At 42.7% G+C, this 17,260-nt stretch overlaps 1 protein-coding gene across 8 annotated transcripts in view; it reads right to left on the bottom strand.

Moving 5' to 3' along the window:
- Positions 1-17,260, bottom strand: part of INO80D (INO80 complex subunit D) — a 74,928-nt gene that overhangs the window by 27,086 nt on the left and 30,582 nt on the right. For all 8 annotated transcript variants that reach the window (XM_051849222.3, XM_051849220.3, XM_051849225.3 and 5 more), the window contains 2 exons: positions 15,530-16,275; positions 4,571-4,679 (listed from right to left, as the gene is read on the bottom strand). In XM_051849222.3, coding sequence (XP_051705182.1) covers positions 4,571-4,679; positions 15,530-16,275 — 855 coding nt within the window. The remainder of the gene's footprint in view (positions 1-4,570; positions 4,680-15,529; positions 16,276-17,260) is intronic.

Here is a 17,260-nt window from a genome sequence, read left to right as displayed (position 1 = left end):
GCCTGGAAGAGGGGCAACCAGGACAGAATCCAGCACCCCGACCGGGACTAGAATCTGGTGTGCTGGCGCCGCAAGGCGGAGGATTAGCCTAGTGAGCCGCGGCGCAGGCCCAGGTGATAGCCTTTTACAACAAAATGGATGCAACCGGAGACCATTATGCTTAGTGAAATAAGCTAGTCCCTAAAAAACAAATACCATATGTTTTCCCTGAACTACGGTAATAAACAGAGTAAAAAAAAGTAACACATGAGTGAAATTGACATTTTGAGATTTGATTATTGTTTATAGCCCTTGTCTATATTTCTGAGGAACAGTGGTCTTTTCACGTAGTACTCGCTGAATTCTTTATTTACTGGAGGGTTAAGCTCATGATTATAAAGTAAATCGAGGGACCGGTGCTATGGCACAGGTTAATCCTCCACCTGCAGTGCCAGCATCCCATATGGGCACCAGTTCTAGTCCCGGCAGCTCCTTTTCCAACCTAGCTCTCTGCTGTGGCCTGGGAAAGAAGCAGAAGACGGCCCAAGTGCCTGGGCTCCTGCACCTGCACGGGAAACCTGAAAGAAGCTCCTGGCTTCAAACAGGCTCAGCTCTGGCCATTGCAGCCAGTTGGGGAGTGAACCAGCGGATGGAAGACCTCTCGCTCAGCCTCTCCCTCTCACTGTCTGAAACTCTACCTCTCAAATAAATACATTTTTTTTAAAAAAAAAAAAAAAAAAAGGAGAAGGGAGAGTGGGAGTGAGGGAGAATAGGCTGAGGACTATCATTATGCTGTTAAAACTGTATATATGAAGCACATGAAATTTGTTTCCTTTATATAAATACTAATTTATTTAACTACAAAAAGATGAGCAAATTAAATCTAAAATAAGAAGAAAATAATCAAGATTAGAACATAAAGCAATGAAATAAAAAAGACACAAAGAGATAAACCAAAAGTAAGAGTAAAACCTTACTTAAAACTACTGGCATGCAGACAAATAGGCCAATGAAACAGAACAGAAAGTGTACAAATAGGCCGGCACCGCGGCTCACTAGGCTAATCCTCTGCCTGCGGCGCCGGCACCCCAGGTTCTAGTCCCGGTTGGGGCGCTGGATTCTGTCCCGGTTGCTCCTCTTCCAGTCCAGCTCTCTGCTGTGGTCTGGGAGTGCAGTGGAGGATGGCCCAGGTCCTTGGCCCCGCACCCGCATGGGAGACCGGAAGAAAGCACCTGGCTCCTAGCTTCGGATCAGTGCAGCGCGCCAACCGCAACGCACTGGTCGTAGCGGCCACTTTGGGGGTGAACCAACGGCAAAGGAAGACCTTTCTCCCTGTCTCTCTCTCTCACTGTCTAACTCTGCCTGTAAAAAAAAGAAAGTGTACAAATAGACACACACACATGCAAACGTACACACACATCACCCTAATTTATACCAAGGATTTCAATGAAAGGGAACAATAACAGTGTTTTCAATAAATGGTTTTAAAAAAGCAATTCCCGAGTAGAGTCTCAGCTCTACTCCCAATCCCAGCTTCCTACCTTCCTCCTACGCTTGGAAGTAGCAGGTAAAGGTTGAAGTATTTAGATTCCTACCACCTGCCATGTGGGAGACTTGGGAGTAAGTTCTCAGCTACTAACTTTGGCTTCAGTCAAAGACCACTGTGATCATTTGGGGAGTCAACTAGCAGTTGGGAATTTGCTTTCTTAGTTTCTCTGTCTCAACAAATTCAAAGAAAATTTGTGGGGCTGGCATTGTGGCATAGGGGGTTAAGCTGCTGCCCATGATGCTGTTATCCCATATCAGAGCACCAATTTGATTCCTGGCTGCTCCACTTCTGCTCCAGCTCCCTCAACTGTGCCTGGGAAGGCAGTAGAGGATGACCTAAGTGTTTGGACACATGCTTCCTATGTGGGAGCCCCAGACAGAGTTCCTGGCTCCTGGCTTCTGCCTGGCCCAGTTCAGGTTGCTACAGCCACTTGGGAGAGTGAACCAGCAGATGGAAGATGTATCCTTCTCTGACTCTCTCTGCCACTTTGCATTTCAAATAAATAAATCTTTTAAAAAACGAAAAAGAAAAAGAAATGGCAGTAATACTGTCCCTTCATACATTTAAGACAGTAACTTATTTCTGATATTGAGAGATAAAATTCATAGAAAATGAGTAAATTGAAACATTTACCCATGGATTTTAAAACAATTTTTGCATCAAAATAAACTTTATTTTTTTTTAAATACTTAAAGGAAGAGACAATGAGAGAGAGCTTTGTTGGGCTGGCGCCACGGCTCACCAGGCTAATCCTCCACCTTGGGGCGCCAGCACACCGGATTCTAGTCCCGGTCGGGGCGCCGGATTCTGTCCCAGTTGCCCCTCTTCCAGGCCAGCTCTCTGCTGTGGCCAGGGAGTGCAGTGGAGGATGGCCCAAGTGCTTGGGCCCTGCACCCCATGGGAGACCAGGAGAAGCACCTGGCTCCTGCCATTGGATCAGCGCGGTGCGCCGGCCGCAGCAGCCATTGGAAGGTGAACCAACGGCAAAGGAAGACCTTTCTCTCTGTCTCTCTCTCTCACTGTCCACTCTGCCTGTCAAAAAAAAAAAAAAAAAAAAAAGAGCTTTGTTGTACTGGCTCACTCTCCAAATGCCAGCAATGGCTGGAACTGGGCTAGGATGGCAGGGATCCAATGATTGTGCCATCACCTGCTGCCTCCCTGGGTCAGGATCAGCAGAAAACTGAAATGGAGGGGCCGGCGCTGTGATGCAGCAGGTTAATGCTCTGGCCTGAAGTGCTGGCATCCTCTATGGGCGCTGGTTCAAGATCCAGCTGCTCCACTTCCAACCCAGCTCTCTGCTATGGCCTGAGAGAGCAGTAGAAGATGGCCCAAGTCCTTGGGCCCCTGCACCCATGTGGGAGACCTGGAAGAAGCTCCTGCCTGGCTCCTGGCTTCAGACTGGCCCAGCTCCGGCTGTTATAGCTGATTAGGGAGTGAACCAGTGGATGGAAGGCACCCCCTCACCCCGTGTGTTTAACTCTGATTTTCAAATAAATAAATCAAAAAAAAAAAAAAAAAAGAAAAAAGGAAACTGAATGGAGAGTGGAGCAGCAACTTGAACCCACGTACTCTATTATGGGATGCCAGGTGATTTAACTCCTAGACCAAATGCCTGACACGGAACTTTTAATTCCCATTTTACACAAACTTTTTGGAGTATCCACATATAACTAAGTGGAATCACCAAAAAACCTTTGACAAAACAAAGCCAGATCCTCAAAAAATTTAAGTAAAATCCTAGTTCTTCAGGTAGGAACATGATGACCATTCAACTTTCAGTTTTTCTTCCAAAAATGAAATGAACTAAGTAATTTTAAATGCAAAACTTTCCTAAAGATGGGGGTAGACATTTGACACAGCAGTTGGGTCACTGCTTGGGATGCCCACATCCCATATATCAGTGACTGGTTCAAATTCCAGCTACTCTGCTTACAACCCAGCTTCCTGCTGATGTGCATTCTGGGAGGCAGTAGATGATGGTTCAAGTATTTTGGTTCCTGCCATCCATGTGGGAGACCAGGATTGAGTTCCTGGCTCCTGGTTTTGGCCTGGCCCAGCCTTGGCTGTTTAGGGTATGTAGGGAGTGAACCAATGGATAGAAGATCTCTGTCTCTGTTTCTCAACCTTGCAAGTACATAAAAATAAATAAAATATTTTTTTAAAAATAAAACCTTAATCCTATTTATCTCTATTGTATTCTATCTAAAATAAGGAACATACTAATGATAAGGAAACAGTCTTAAACAGATATAAAATGGAACCTCAAGGAAAAAAAAACAGTATAGTATTCTCCAATTTAGGAGATAAGTGAGGCAAGGGCAACTGGAGAGAAGACAAACCCCCAGGACAGAAATGGATGCATCACACTATTGAAATTTAATGATACTGGCCACTCATAAAATCCAACCAAATCTTGTTCTAATTTCATGCCCAAAGAAGCTTTTGCTTCTTAGGTAGTTATGTTCAGTGACCATCTGTACTACTTGATGAGTATATTTCTCCCTAAAAACTGACAAAGCAGTTGACAGAAAGAAAATTAGATTCCTCACTATCATTGAAGAAAAAAGTTCATAAATCTCCCACAGATCTGAGAAAAACACTCATTTTGAAGTCATATTTAAGAATGGATCAGTGTAGAAGACAGAGGTGAAATAAAAGCACTATCTCTAGCTACTGCAGGGATGGGACCAAGGGAGATACAGACCTCTAGGTGAACACGAGCACATTCATAAACCTACCTTGCTTTCCTCTTCTGTAAATGAAGACTTTGCATCAGGGCCCTCTCAATTTTAAATTCTATTACAATTGGCACGCTCAATGATGAATGCCAAATGTAGAGAAACAAATTTACCAAGAAAACTTAAGAGTAGCTTTGCTCAAACAATACAGTACATTTCTTCCCATGGGAATCTACTTAACCTCCATTACAATAAAATTAGATCAAAACCAAAACAAAACAAAAACAAAAATCCCATGAATAGACATAAGAAAGAACCTCACTCAGCTACGGTGTTAAGAATAAAAATGGAAAAGATGACTTACATGTGTCTTTCATATCTTAGGGTTTCTCGGATGGACCATGCAACCTGGTATGGAGAGGCCTGCTCTGAGTCCTCCAGTTCCTCTCCGCTCTCTTCAGACCAGTCCAATCCTGGGACAGATGAGATATTGCCAAGTTAGAAAACATTTGCTCTTATTCAAAACATGGCAGAAAAAAAGCTGTCTGAAGTACACAACCCAACACCAACTGCCAAGTCGTATCATACTGTGAACAAACACCTCCTGATGAGTCTCATTTCTGCTCCTAGAGAGACATCAATAAGGTTTAAAACAGATGACACTATCATGAAAAGGTTTATCTCAGGATGAACCTCTTTTGTCAGACACTTCACTGACGGGGGAAAAATGGCACAAGAAGTCAGGCAACAAAAAACGTGGAATTTCTTAAGTATCAAAGCATCACATACCACAAAAATTTCAGAGAAATACATTCAAGAGGTCAAGAGGGTGAGAAAAGAAGTTGAACAACCGTCCAGGAAAGAAGAGCGTCACTCTACTCTTTAACAAAGAAAGGCCCTGGAGTAAATCGTCAAGCACCCCTGGAGGAGAGGGCTCCATGGATTAGGTAATGTCATCCCTGGCTCTTGGCTTTTATAGGAAGAGAGAAGGAGAAGGCAGGATGGCAATGTTATAGTTCCTTTTTTTTTTTCTTGGGTAAATATTTTATTTTTACTTATTTGAAAGGCAGAGTAAGAGAGAGAGAGAGAGGGAGGAAGATATAGAAAGAGATCTGCTGGCACTCTCTAAATGGTCACAACGGTCAAGGTGGAAGCCAAGAGTCTGGAAATCCATCCTGGTCTCCTGTGTGTGTAGCTGCGGACCAAGTACTTGGGCCAAAACCTGCTGCCTTCCCAGGCACTTCAGTGGGAAGCTGGATCAGAAGTGAAGCAGCCAAGACTAGAACCGGTGCTCTGATACGGATGGGATGTCAGCATCTCAGGCAGCAGCTTAACCTGCTGTGCCACAGTGCTAGCCCCATATATCTAATGAGGTTTGGGATTTCTTTCAAGTATTTTAAATAAAAGCTGCTACATTTTGTGTGATAAGGAAAAGTGGAGAAATACAGTATGAACAATGATTATCTAATAATGTTATAATTTTCAACATCAGAGTAACTGTTATTTCCTAAAATAAAGGTTTTACCCTTTTAAAAGTCTTACCTCTTAAAGAGCTTTCGATAAAGACTGACATTACACAGCCTAAATTACAACAGTAAGTGGATCTACAGGACTTGAACACACTTAGACTACTATGAGACTTACTAGACACCTTGATAACAAGTCTTTTGTCTTCTTTCTTGATAACTCAAAAATCCAAAGACGGGGCCGGCGCCGTGGCTCACTAGGCTAATCCTCCGCCTTGCGGCACCAGCACACCAGGTTCTAGTCCCGGTCGGGGCGCTGGATTCTGTCCCGGTTGCCCCTCTTCCAGGCCAGCTCTCTGCTGTGACCAGGGAGTGCAGTGGAGGATGGCCCAAGTACTTAGGCCCTGCACCCCATGGGAGACCAGGATAAGTACCTGGCTCCTGCCACCGGATCAGCGCGGTGCACCGGCCGCAGCGCGCAGGCCGTGGCGGCTGTTGGAGGGTGAACCAATGGAAAAAGGAAGACCTTTCTCTCTGTCTCTCTCTCTCACTGTCCACTCTGCCTGTCAAAAATAAAAAAAATAAAAAAATAAAAATCCAAAGACCACTGGCACCAGTTTTGCGGCACAACAGGTTGAGCCACCACTTGCTATGCAGAGCCCAGGCTACTCCATTTCCAATCTAGCTTCTTCTAAAGTACCCGGGAAGGCAGCAGAGGATGAACCAAGTATTGACCCCTACCATCCACATAAGAGAGCTGTATGGAGTTCCAGGCCCTTGACATTGGTCTGGCCCAGACATAGCTGTTGAGTCATTTCGGGAGTGAATCAGCAGATGAAAGCTCTCTCTCTCTCCCCCTTTCTCTCTGTCACTGTTTTTCAAATAAATAAGTAAGTGTGTGTGTATATATATATACATATATTTTTTTAGATTGATTTATTTGAGAGGCAGAGAGAGAGAGAGAGAGAGAGGTCTTTCATCTACTGGTTCATTCTCCAAATGCCTATAACAATTGGAGATGGGCCCATCTAAAGCCAGGAGCCAAGAGCTTCTTCCAGGTCTCTCATGTGGGTACAGGGACCCAAGGACTTGTCCATCTTCCGCTGCTTTCCCAGGCCATAACAGAGAGCTGGATCAGAAGTGGAAGAGCTGGGACTTGAACTGGTACCCATATGTGATGCCGGCACTGTAGGCAGGCACCGGCCCCCATAATTAGATTTTTTAAAAAAATTCAAAAGGCCATTCTCATTAGTAATATTAAAAAGGACCTAAAGCAGGTTGAAAAGGACTTCACAGATTTCTATAGCTTAAATACATTTACATGTGGCCAATAGGGAAACTATAAAAAGGTTAACTGAAATGCAAATAATAAGTGCTTAAAATTAAGTAACACATTCCCACTAGCATAAAGAAATTCAAATCTTGTTCTAAGATGACTACCTAAAATGTCAGGTCATCTTAAAAAGTTACTTTTTCTCAACTAAAATAATAGGGCAGGCATTTGGTCCAAGTCAAGATGCTGCTCAGGATGCCTGGATTTGAGTCCCTGCTAAGCTTCCAATCCAGCTTCCTGCTAATGAGCGCACGCACTGTGTGGCAGAGATAAATGGCTCAAGTAGTTGGGTCGCTGCCACCTGCACGAGAGAAGCAGACTGAGCTCCCTGTTACGGGCATTTTGGGGAATGGACACGCAGATGGGAGATCCTCCACCTGTCTCTCACTCTGCCTTTCAAATAAATAAATGATTTAAAATAACATGCAATTTTTAAAAAGATTAAAAAACTAAGAAATCACAACAGTATCAACTTCAGGTGAGGTCCTTCAAAGCGACTTGAGGTACCTTTAAAAATGAGAACATAAGTTGTGTTTTAACTGTTTCAGCAGAAGCAACAATGACTTCTGTAAGACATTTATACTTTTTTTTGAAAAAGTCAAGGTCTAACTCAATAAGAACTAAGAACTGTTTCTCATGCTGTGAAATTAACTGCCAATAAAGCAAACCTTTGATCTTGGGTTTATTATCACTAGTTTTACTGTAACTAGCTGATATAACCAGCCAAGACAGAACTGTGAAAGCTAATTAAAAGAATGAATGTGTCCTTGTTTATTCTTTGCTGTCATAGATGCAGACTGTGCTTGGTTATAAGAATGAGCTATATTCTCTCTCCTTTTTTTTTTTTTTTTTTTTTTTTTATAGACAGAGTTAGACAGTGAGAGAGAAAGAGACAAAGAGAAAGGTCTTCCTTTTTCCATTGGTTCACCCCCTAAATGGCTGCTGCGGCTGGTATGCTGCGCAGATCCGAAGCCAGGAGCCAGGTGCTTCCTCCTGGCTTCATGCCAGGGCTTTAACCCGCTGCGCCACAACACCAGCCCCAAACACCTACATTTTCTTTTAGTCTTTTTATTTCATTATTCACATTTTAATCATTTATCTGGAACTCATTTGCATGCTGATTTTGAGGTAGAATGGTAACTTTTTTTCTAATATTTGCCTCTAATTCTAATACTTACATATATCACCTGCCGAATTTTTATTTATAATTTCAATTATTTTTAATGTTCATAATTTTACAGCTTTACAAACTATGAAATTTTATGTTATATTTGCTGATTTTATCATTTTTGTGCAAAAACAAAAAATTATTTTATTTTTAAAAAAACTTAAGCATATTAGAAGCCTAAGATTTCAAAAAAAAGTTATTTTAGAGAAATAAGAGAATATAGGCCGGCACCGTGGCTCACTAGGCTAATCTTCCGCCTGCGGTGCCAGCATCCCGGGTTCTAGTCCCAGTTGGGGCACCTGATTCTGTCCCAGTTGCTCCTCTTCCAGTCCAGCTCTCTGCTGTGGCCTGGGAAGGCAGTGAAGGATGGCCCAAGTGCTTGGGCCCCTATCCCCTCATGGGGAGACCCGGAATAAGCTCCTGGCTCCTGGCTTCGGATCGGCACAGCTCCAGCTGATGTGGCCATCTGGGGAGTGAACCAGCGGATGGAAAACCTCTCTCTCTGTCTTTACCTCTCTCTATAACTCTGTCCTTCAAATAAATAAAATAAATCTTAAAAAAATGTAGGTGATTATACTTATATACCATTGTATATGAAGACATTGTAATGAAGACAACCTAAAAAGGAAACAAAAACCTGTTTCAAAAGGAAAAAATTCTAAAGAAAGGGTATACATTAAAAAAATGTTAACTTCTAAACCCCAAAATCATTAAAATAAAACATTTGAAAACAGACAACAAAAGAGAAGGAGAGACTTTGCAACAAGAAATATGGGTGGGGCAGGCACAGTGGGGTTAACACTCCACTTTCAGTGCAGGCACGCCACATGGGAGAATTCTGTTTCCCATCCAGCTTCTTGCTATCGCACCTTGGAAGGCAGAGGAAGAAGGCCCAAGTGCTTGGACCCCTGCCACCCATGTGGGAGACCCAGATGGAGCTCCTAGCTCCTGGCTTTGGCCTGGCTCAGCCCCAAATGTTGCAGCCAGCCATTTAGGGAGTGAACCAGCTGATGGGAGATCTCTTTCTCTCACTCCCTCCTCCTATTCAAATAAATAAATAAATAAATCTTTTAAAAATATGTACAAAAACTTATTATAAATCAATACAAAGGAGAAATACTTCAAAAAAGTGAAAGTTGAAAGGCAAATATAAGAACAATGATCAAAGACCATATGGACAAATATTCAACTACATTATTATTATTTTTAAATATTTTATTTATTTGAGTGGTAGAGGCAGAAAGAAAGGTCTTCCATCTGCTTATTCATTCCCAAAATGGCTGCAACAGCTGGAGCTGAGCTGATCTGAAGCCAGGAGCCAGGAGCCAGGAGCTTCTTCCAGATCTCTCAAGTGGGTTGCAGGGGCACAAGCACTTGGCCATCTTCTACTACTTTTCCAGGCTATAGCAGAGAGCTGGATGGGAAGTGGAGCAGCCGAGACACGAACGGGCGCCCATATGGGATGCTAGCATCACAGATGGAAGCTTAGCTTACTATGCCACAGCGTCGGCCCCTCAACTACATTACTAATATTAATCCAAAACAGCAGTTCCCAACGTATAGTTCACGGATCACCAGAGGTCCCCTGAAATACTTTCTTTCTTTCTTTTTTTTTTTTTGACAGGCAGAGTGGACAGTGAGAGAGAGAGACAGAGAGAAAGGTCTGCCTTTGCCGTTGGTTCACCCTCCAATGGCCGCCGCGGCTGGCCCGCAGCGGCCAGCGCACCGCGCTGATCCGATGGCAGGAGCCAGGAGCCAGGTGCTTTTCCTGGTCTCCCATGCGGGTGCAGGGCCCAAGTACTTGGGGCCATCCTCCACTGCACTCCCAGGCCACAGCAGAGAGCTGGACTACAAGAGAGGCAACCGGGACAGAATCTGGCGCCCCGACCGGGACTAGAACCCGGTATGCCGGCGCCGCAAGGCGGAGGATTAGCCTAGTGAGCCGCGGCAGTGAGCCTCCCTGAAATACTTTCACGGGGTTCCTTAGGTCAAACACTTTTTCAAAATAGTACTATGATATTACTTGCCTTTTACACTGCTTTGACATTTATATGGATGATATAAAAGCCATGGTGGGGAGCAGGTGTTTGGCCTGGCATTTAAGATCCTAGTTAGGAGACCCATACCCACACTGGAGAGCTTTGGTTTGATACCCAGCTCCAGCTCCTGATTCCAGAGTCCCATTAGTATAGACTATAGGAGGAAGTGAAATGGTTTAAAAGGTTGGATTTCTGCTATCTACAAGAGGAACCTGGTTTGAGTTCCTGGAACCTGGTCTTGGCCCTTGTCTATTGTGGGAATATGCTCTCTCTCAAAACTAAACAAAGTAAGTGATGATGGGTAAAACTGCAGGATCTTCTTCATATTATGCCTTTAGGTTTTAAAATTTTAGGGGTCGGTGCTGTGGCCTGTGGCCTTAGCATCCCATATGGGTGCTGGTTCGAGTCCCAAGCTATCCTACTTACAATCCAGCTCCCTGCTAGTGTGCCTGGGAAAGCAGCGAGGATGGCCAAAGTACTTGGAACCCTGTGCCCACTTGGGAGACTTGGAAGAAGCTTCTGGCTCCTGGCTCCAGATCAGTCCAGCTCTGGCCACTGTGGCCATTTGGAGAGTGATCCAGTGAGTAGATGATCGCTCCCTCTCCCTCTGTAACTTTGCCTTTCAAATAATCTTTTTTTTTAAAGTAAGTTTTATTTATGAAGTACCTGTTCATTAAAGATTGCTTATTTTATTTTTTAATTTATTTGACAGATAGAGTTAGACAATGAGAGAAAGAGACAGAGAGAAAGGTCTTCCTTCCGTCGGTTCACCCCCAAATGGCCACCACAGTTGGAGCTAAGCCAATCTGAAGCCAGGAGCCAGGTGCTTCTCCTGGTTTCCCATGCGGGTGCAGGGCCCAAGCACTTGGGGCCATCCTCCACTGCCTTCCTGAGCCACAGCAGAGAGCTGGACTGGAAGAGGAGCAACCAGGACTAGAACCTGGAGCCCATATGGGATGCCGGCGCTGCAGGCAGGGGATTAACCAAGTGAGCCATGGCGCTGGCTCCAAGGACTGCTTATTTTATTAAACCTCAACCTTTGAGCCTTTATAAAATTCTCGTTGATTAAATGTCATTTATACATAAAGTGCCTCTGCTGCTTATGGTTTTCTTGGGGCAGGCCTCTGGCTTAGCATTTAAGATGTTGTGTCTTAATTTTTTTTAAGATTTTATTTAGTTGAGTGTAGCATTACAGAGAGAGGGACAGAGAGTAAGGTCTTCCATCCACTGGTTCACTGCCCAAATGGCCACAACGGCTGGAGCTGAATCCATCCAAAGCCAGGAGCCAGGAGCTTCTTCCAGGTCTCCCACAGGGGTGCAGGGATCCAATCACTTGGGCCATCTTCTACTGCTTTCCCAGGCCATAGCAGCAGGACACCAGTGCCTATATGGGACGCCAGCACCACAGGCAGAGGCTTAGCCTACTACATCGCAGTGCCAGCCCCGGAGCTGTGTCTCATTGCAGTATCTGGTTTGGATCCCTGGGTGTGTCCCACAATGTAGTACCTGGGTTCAACACCTGGCTCCAGCTGCCTGCTAATGCAGACTCTGGAAGGCAGCAGTGACAGCTCAAGTAATGGGGTCCCTGCCACTCATGTGGGAGATCTGAACAGGGTTCCCAGCTCCCAGCTTCAGTCTTGACCCAGTCACTGTAGGCATTTGGGGAGTGAACCAAAACTGAGCTCACATACATACCTACTCTCTCTCTTCATGAAACAAACACAAAAAGTATAATGGTTGTTTCAACTGATTCTGAACACGTTGTTCCACATTACTTTTATCTGAAAGACTGCCTTCAATATTTGGCAATTTCCCTGAAATGAACACTGTATTTATTGTTGTTGATGAAAAAACTTCAAAAATTTCACTTTAAAGCTTGGTTTTTGAAAAAGTTTAACACTTCACTAATAGCCTGACAACTTCCCAAAAGACTTTCGCATTTTCTATTTTAAAAGGTTAATTTTTTGAAAGGCAGAGTTACAGAGAGGGAGATCTTCCATCTACTGGTTCACTTCTCAAATAGCTACAACAGCTGGGGCTGCACCTACCCAAAGCCAGGATCCCTGAACTCCAGCTGGGTCTCCCACGGGGGTGGTAGGGTCTCGAGTACTTGGGCCATCATCTGCTGTCTTCCCAAGTACATTTGCAGGAAGCTGGATTGGAAGTAGAACAGCTGGGACTGGGACCATTGTCCATATGGGATGGATGCTGGCACTACAGGTGGTAACTTAACTCAATGCACCACAATGCTGCCCCCGACCCCCAGACCTTTCTTATGAGATTTGTGCTACCATTAATGAATGTGATGCTTTAACTTTGTATAATGAAATATGTTGGGACTGGCACTGTGCTGCAGCAGGTTATGGCACCACCTGCATTACCATCATCCACCATCCCCTATGGGCACTAGTTTGAGTTCTGGCTGCTCCACTTTCATCCAGTTCCCTGCTAATACACCTGGGAAAGCAGTGGAAAATGGCCCAGGTGCTTGGGCCCCTGTACCCTCGTGGGAGATCCAGACAGAGCTCTAGGCTCCTGGCTTCAGCTTGGCCCAGCACCAGCTGTTGCAGTCATTTTGGGAGTGAACCAGCAAATAGAAGATCTCTCTCTCTCTCTGTATATATATATATAAATGTGTGTGTGTGTGTATATATATATATATATATATCCCTCTTTTTCTTTGTAACTCTGCCTTTCAAAAAATAAAATCTTACAAGAAATATGTCAATAATAAGAATATATGTATAATTCAGTTAACCAGTATTTTCTAAATGACCAATTCATGACAATACAAAATTGTCCATGGGTAAAAGATCTGTTGGAAGCACCAGGCAGACTAGTGGGTTTTACTTTTCTAACACTAGAAATAAAAGTCCCCTGACAGGACACACCCCACATCAAACTTATCTTTAAAAGACTAATTTTTAAAAAACTACCACTTGCCAAGCTTTGGTATAGAAGCAAAGAAGAGTACTCATAATTATTTTAGAAAGCTACTAAAATACGCCCCCTTCCTTCCCAACTGCTTATGTGGGAGCTGTATTTTCATCCTACTAGCCAAAACTAGTATCACAATGGGCTGCATGCAGAAGCAGATATGAGAATCCAGCTATCTTACACAACCAGACACTGAGATCTGCAAAGCAATGGAAAACAATGCTGTTCTCCTTATATGCATCTTTGTTTTGCATAAAAGACCATGTTAACATGTAATGAGCTTACTGTTACTTTTGAATGAATAATATATTTTGAGTTTTAACTTTTAATACAAAAAATATCAATACCATACACAAAAGTTCTATGGTATCCTCAATAACTTTTAAATGTAAAGGATTCTAAGGCCAAAATTTTGAGAAACACTTATCTAAGATATGCAAATTAAAGCAAAATTTCTATCAAATTTGCAAAGGCAAAGATACCGATACCCAGGGCTGGTAAAGACATGAAGAAACTGTCATTCTCACCTACTGCTAGCAGGAGGGTAAACTGACAAAATAACAATGAAGAAAAAGTTGGTAACACATATTAAAAATTAAAAAAAAAAACCTGTAGAGGCTTGTAACTGGCAATTCTGTTTCTAGGAATCTATTTGAAGGAAAAATTAAAGAGGTGAGAGTGACTACTCTGCTGCAGAACTATATATCTACACAGTTTCCAATGATATAAACTGGAAATGAATGAAACTGAAAACAATTCAGTTATGACAAATTACATATGCAAAAAATCAACTTGAAAACATATTATGAAAAATTTAAAACTGGTTGTAAAACTTTGTATAGGAGGAACCCAATTTTAGATAACTGAATGAATATACCCAGGTATGAACAAATACTTATTGATAATACTGGGGATGTTTTCAATTTATTAGTTTTGCTTATCTCTATTCTTAAAATTTTATTATTTTTATTACTCAACACCATAAACAATTTAGCAACAGGTAAAACCATTTATACAAGACTATATAAGAAAAGCCATCACTCCCACCTCCCGTAACACACATCCCGTGAAGCACATCCCATCTGAGTGTGTCCTCCCTGTGTTAGGCAGTGTTCACAGCTGGGGAGAGTACTACCTTTTACCCTTTTATGTATGCTCACACCAAAGAAGCAAACAACTATCCACATACTTATTTAATCAATGTAAAGATGTCCCTTGCTGGCTTATTTACTTTGTTCACTCACTCTTACCAAAATGGCCTAATACAATAGCTCTTAGTTTTTTCTACTTGTTAATAATCATGGGACAATGTGGTCAAGGGGTACAAATGTCACTCATTCTTTTTACTAACTATACTATTTCACAACCCACACATGTAGCATGATTTACCCAAGATTTTCTATCATTGAAGCTGCTTACAGATTTGGAATACTGCAAGTTATGCTGCCATAAACATACTTGCACGTGTATTCTTACATTTCAATATTTACCCATATGTCAGAGTCCCTAAAGTGAATTTGCTGACAATATTTAATGAATAGTTATTGCTATATTACTCACCAGATAACATGTTCTTACCAACACTGAATATAATTTTTGTCCATCTGGTAATTCCTGTTTGTTTTATTTTTTATTTCCCTACCTGCTTTATGGATTGAGGTTTCGTCATTTATTTCTTCTGTTCATAATTTTGGCCATATTTCCATACTTTCAAGTAATGTAATACTTTTTCCTGAAGTTAGAATTATAACTAGTAATACATTTAAGCATAAACTCCAAATAAGTTAATGGATTAAATGATCAGAAACAAAACAATCAACCAATTAATAGCAAATACAAATACAGAAAATCTGAATAAACTTAAGATTCAGAAGCAACTAAGGAAAAATACATTTGACTACACCAAAAGTTTTATCTGTATTTTTCTCATTTTAAATCATGAACAGGTATTGTCTTGGGAATTTTTTTAAAAAATGAAGTGTTAAAAAAAAACCCACAACTGTCAGCAGATATGAATAATGCTGTCACTATTCTGAAGTCCTATGATAAGACTTAGGGAGAACTCCATGAGACACACAAGCACTAAGCTACAGAGGCATGCAAACTGGCTCTAAATGTTGCTTTTACTGCTAATAAAGCTATGACTGCAATTCTAAATTTCCAACTCTTATGTCTGTATCCTATTCACCAGGCACTGTCCTCTCTACTAACATATTTATTTAATAGTGCTCTTCCTAAATATAGTACCTGTTACTGTGCTGCCCAGTGCAAGTTTCTTCTACCCTAGCACATAGGTGGCAGTCAAGCAGGGAAGGCCACAGGTGACTGGACACATTTCCTTATATTATACACATATGATGCAGTAAAACAGGTAACTCACCTAAATGGGGAAAGAGATCAGTGTCCAACTGATGTTTTTGGGTGCACAGTTTCACCAGTCTCTGCAGTCGACTTATACAAGAGAAGTGTGGAGAGAAGGCTGTGGCTTTCATCAGGACCCGGTCAGTCCTGGGTGGGTCCGTGAGGGGAGCCCTACTGGATGGCGGGAGGGGCAGAGGCCTCTTGTGAGACAACTGCCTTGCTTGTGCTATAGTGTGTGTGGTGGGTGCCACTCCCTGCACTGGTAGGCTGGTGTTCTGAGGTTGAGGTGACTTGCAGACTGAACCCTGCGGTGGCGCTGGAGGTTTCAAAGAAGTGGATAAAGGTGACAGGTGGGAGTGCTGCTGCGGAGGCTGCTGCTGTGAAGGTGCAGGTGGGGGACTAAAGTGCTCTTGCCGAACTTTCAAAATCTCGGTCTCTCTCTGGCGCTGCCGATTCTGGGCCAACTTGCTCTGCAACTTCTTTCTGACAGTTGCCCCTTTCTTTAGGTCATCGTCTTCTTCGTTGAAAGCAAATGGGTCTTCCAACTCTGTTTCCAGGTAGTGGAGAGGGACCCTTGCCCCAGGTGGAGAGAGGGACATTCCATCCAGTCCATTGGGCATCTTCAAGGCCAGCGTGGGCACAGTCAGGCTGAAGGCCATCGTATCCATCTGGTGTCTGACCTTCACCTCATCTATAGGATCATTCTTTTTCTTCCTCTCTTTTTTCGGGATAAAGCCAAGTACCTGCAAGTGGCTGTTGCAGTACCTTCAAAAATATACATACACAGAGAAATGTTCATTATACATATTGAGAAAAGTAGAATATAAAACTACATTATTAAATGTGAATCCAAAGGTTAAAAATTACATGACAATATAACATTGAGATTTGCCAACTGAATACACAACTTCCCCCACTCTTGAACAATCTGTAATGTCAGTGTAATTTTGCTGTATGGGAACTGCACGTGTGCACAGATGGCCAACAGAAGCCAAGTCATGGGCTAGTAGGTAGCCCAGGACAAACGCTCAGCTAATGCTTCTCACAGAGCTTTGTCAGTCTCTGTTGATAGGATACAGAGTGACGCATCGAGAACATGAAGGATCACTTAAAATTCTCTTTTGAGGGGAAAATAATATATGTTCCAATGCCATTCAAGTATTTGGAGATTCACAAAGATTTTTATGACATAATCCTCAAAATCCTCATAATTCTCAAAGGGAGAAACAGACAGGCAGAGAAAAATTTTGTTGATTTGTTTAAAAATAAAGGTATCAGAGACACTTATTTGTTTTAAATAGGTCTATTAAGAAAAAGCTTTTGGGCTAGTTAAGAGACTCTACACTATATGCACGCCATGGCCAGCAGGTGTGAGATGTAGTTCACATATCCCTTAAACAGTGTAGACTCATAAAGTCGAGCCATGAATGGACAGGAAAGGGGTATCAGGAATGACTGCACTCACCATCAAGTTTCCCAGGAACAGGAAAAAATGAATGAAGAGTAAATAGTTTTCCATGGGGTAGCCCCATGGTACACGAGGCTACCATGTACTACATAATGAATACCACTAAAGCCAACCTGTATATGCAGTCCTCCCTAAATTTCCTTACTCTAGTCACTGCATCACACATCACAACAGTCCAAAAGCCTCCATCTTCTCAAAGGGAAAATACTTCAGAACTAGAGCTGGGAAAGCTTACTTAGTTATCAACAGCAAGAACCAGCATTGTGGCGTCGTGTGTTAAGT

Source organism: Oryctolagus cuniculus, chromosome 3 (assembly GCF_051225735.1).
Source record: "Oryctolagus cuniculus isolate XC-2025 breed Fujian yellow rabbit chromosome 3, ASM5122573v1, whole genome shotgun sequence".
In the NCBI taxonomy this organism is placed as follows: Eukaryota; Metazoa; Chordata; class Mammalia; order Lagomorpha; family Leporidae; genus Oryctolagus; species Oryctolagus cuniculus.
The sequence above is the reverse complement of the archived record's forward strand: the minus strand, read 5'-3'. Positions and strand labels throughout refer to the sequence as shown.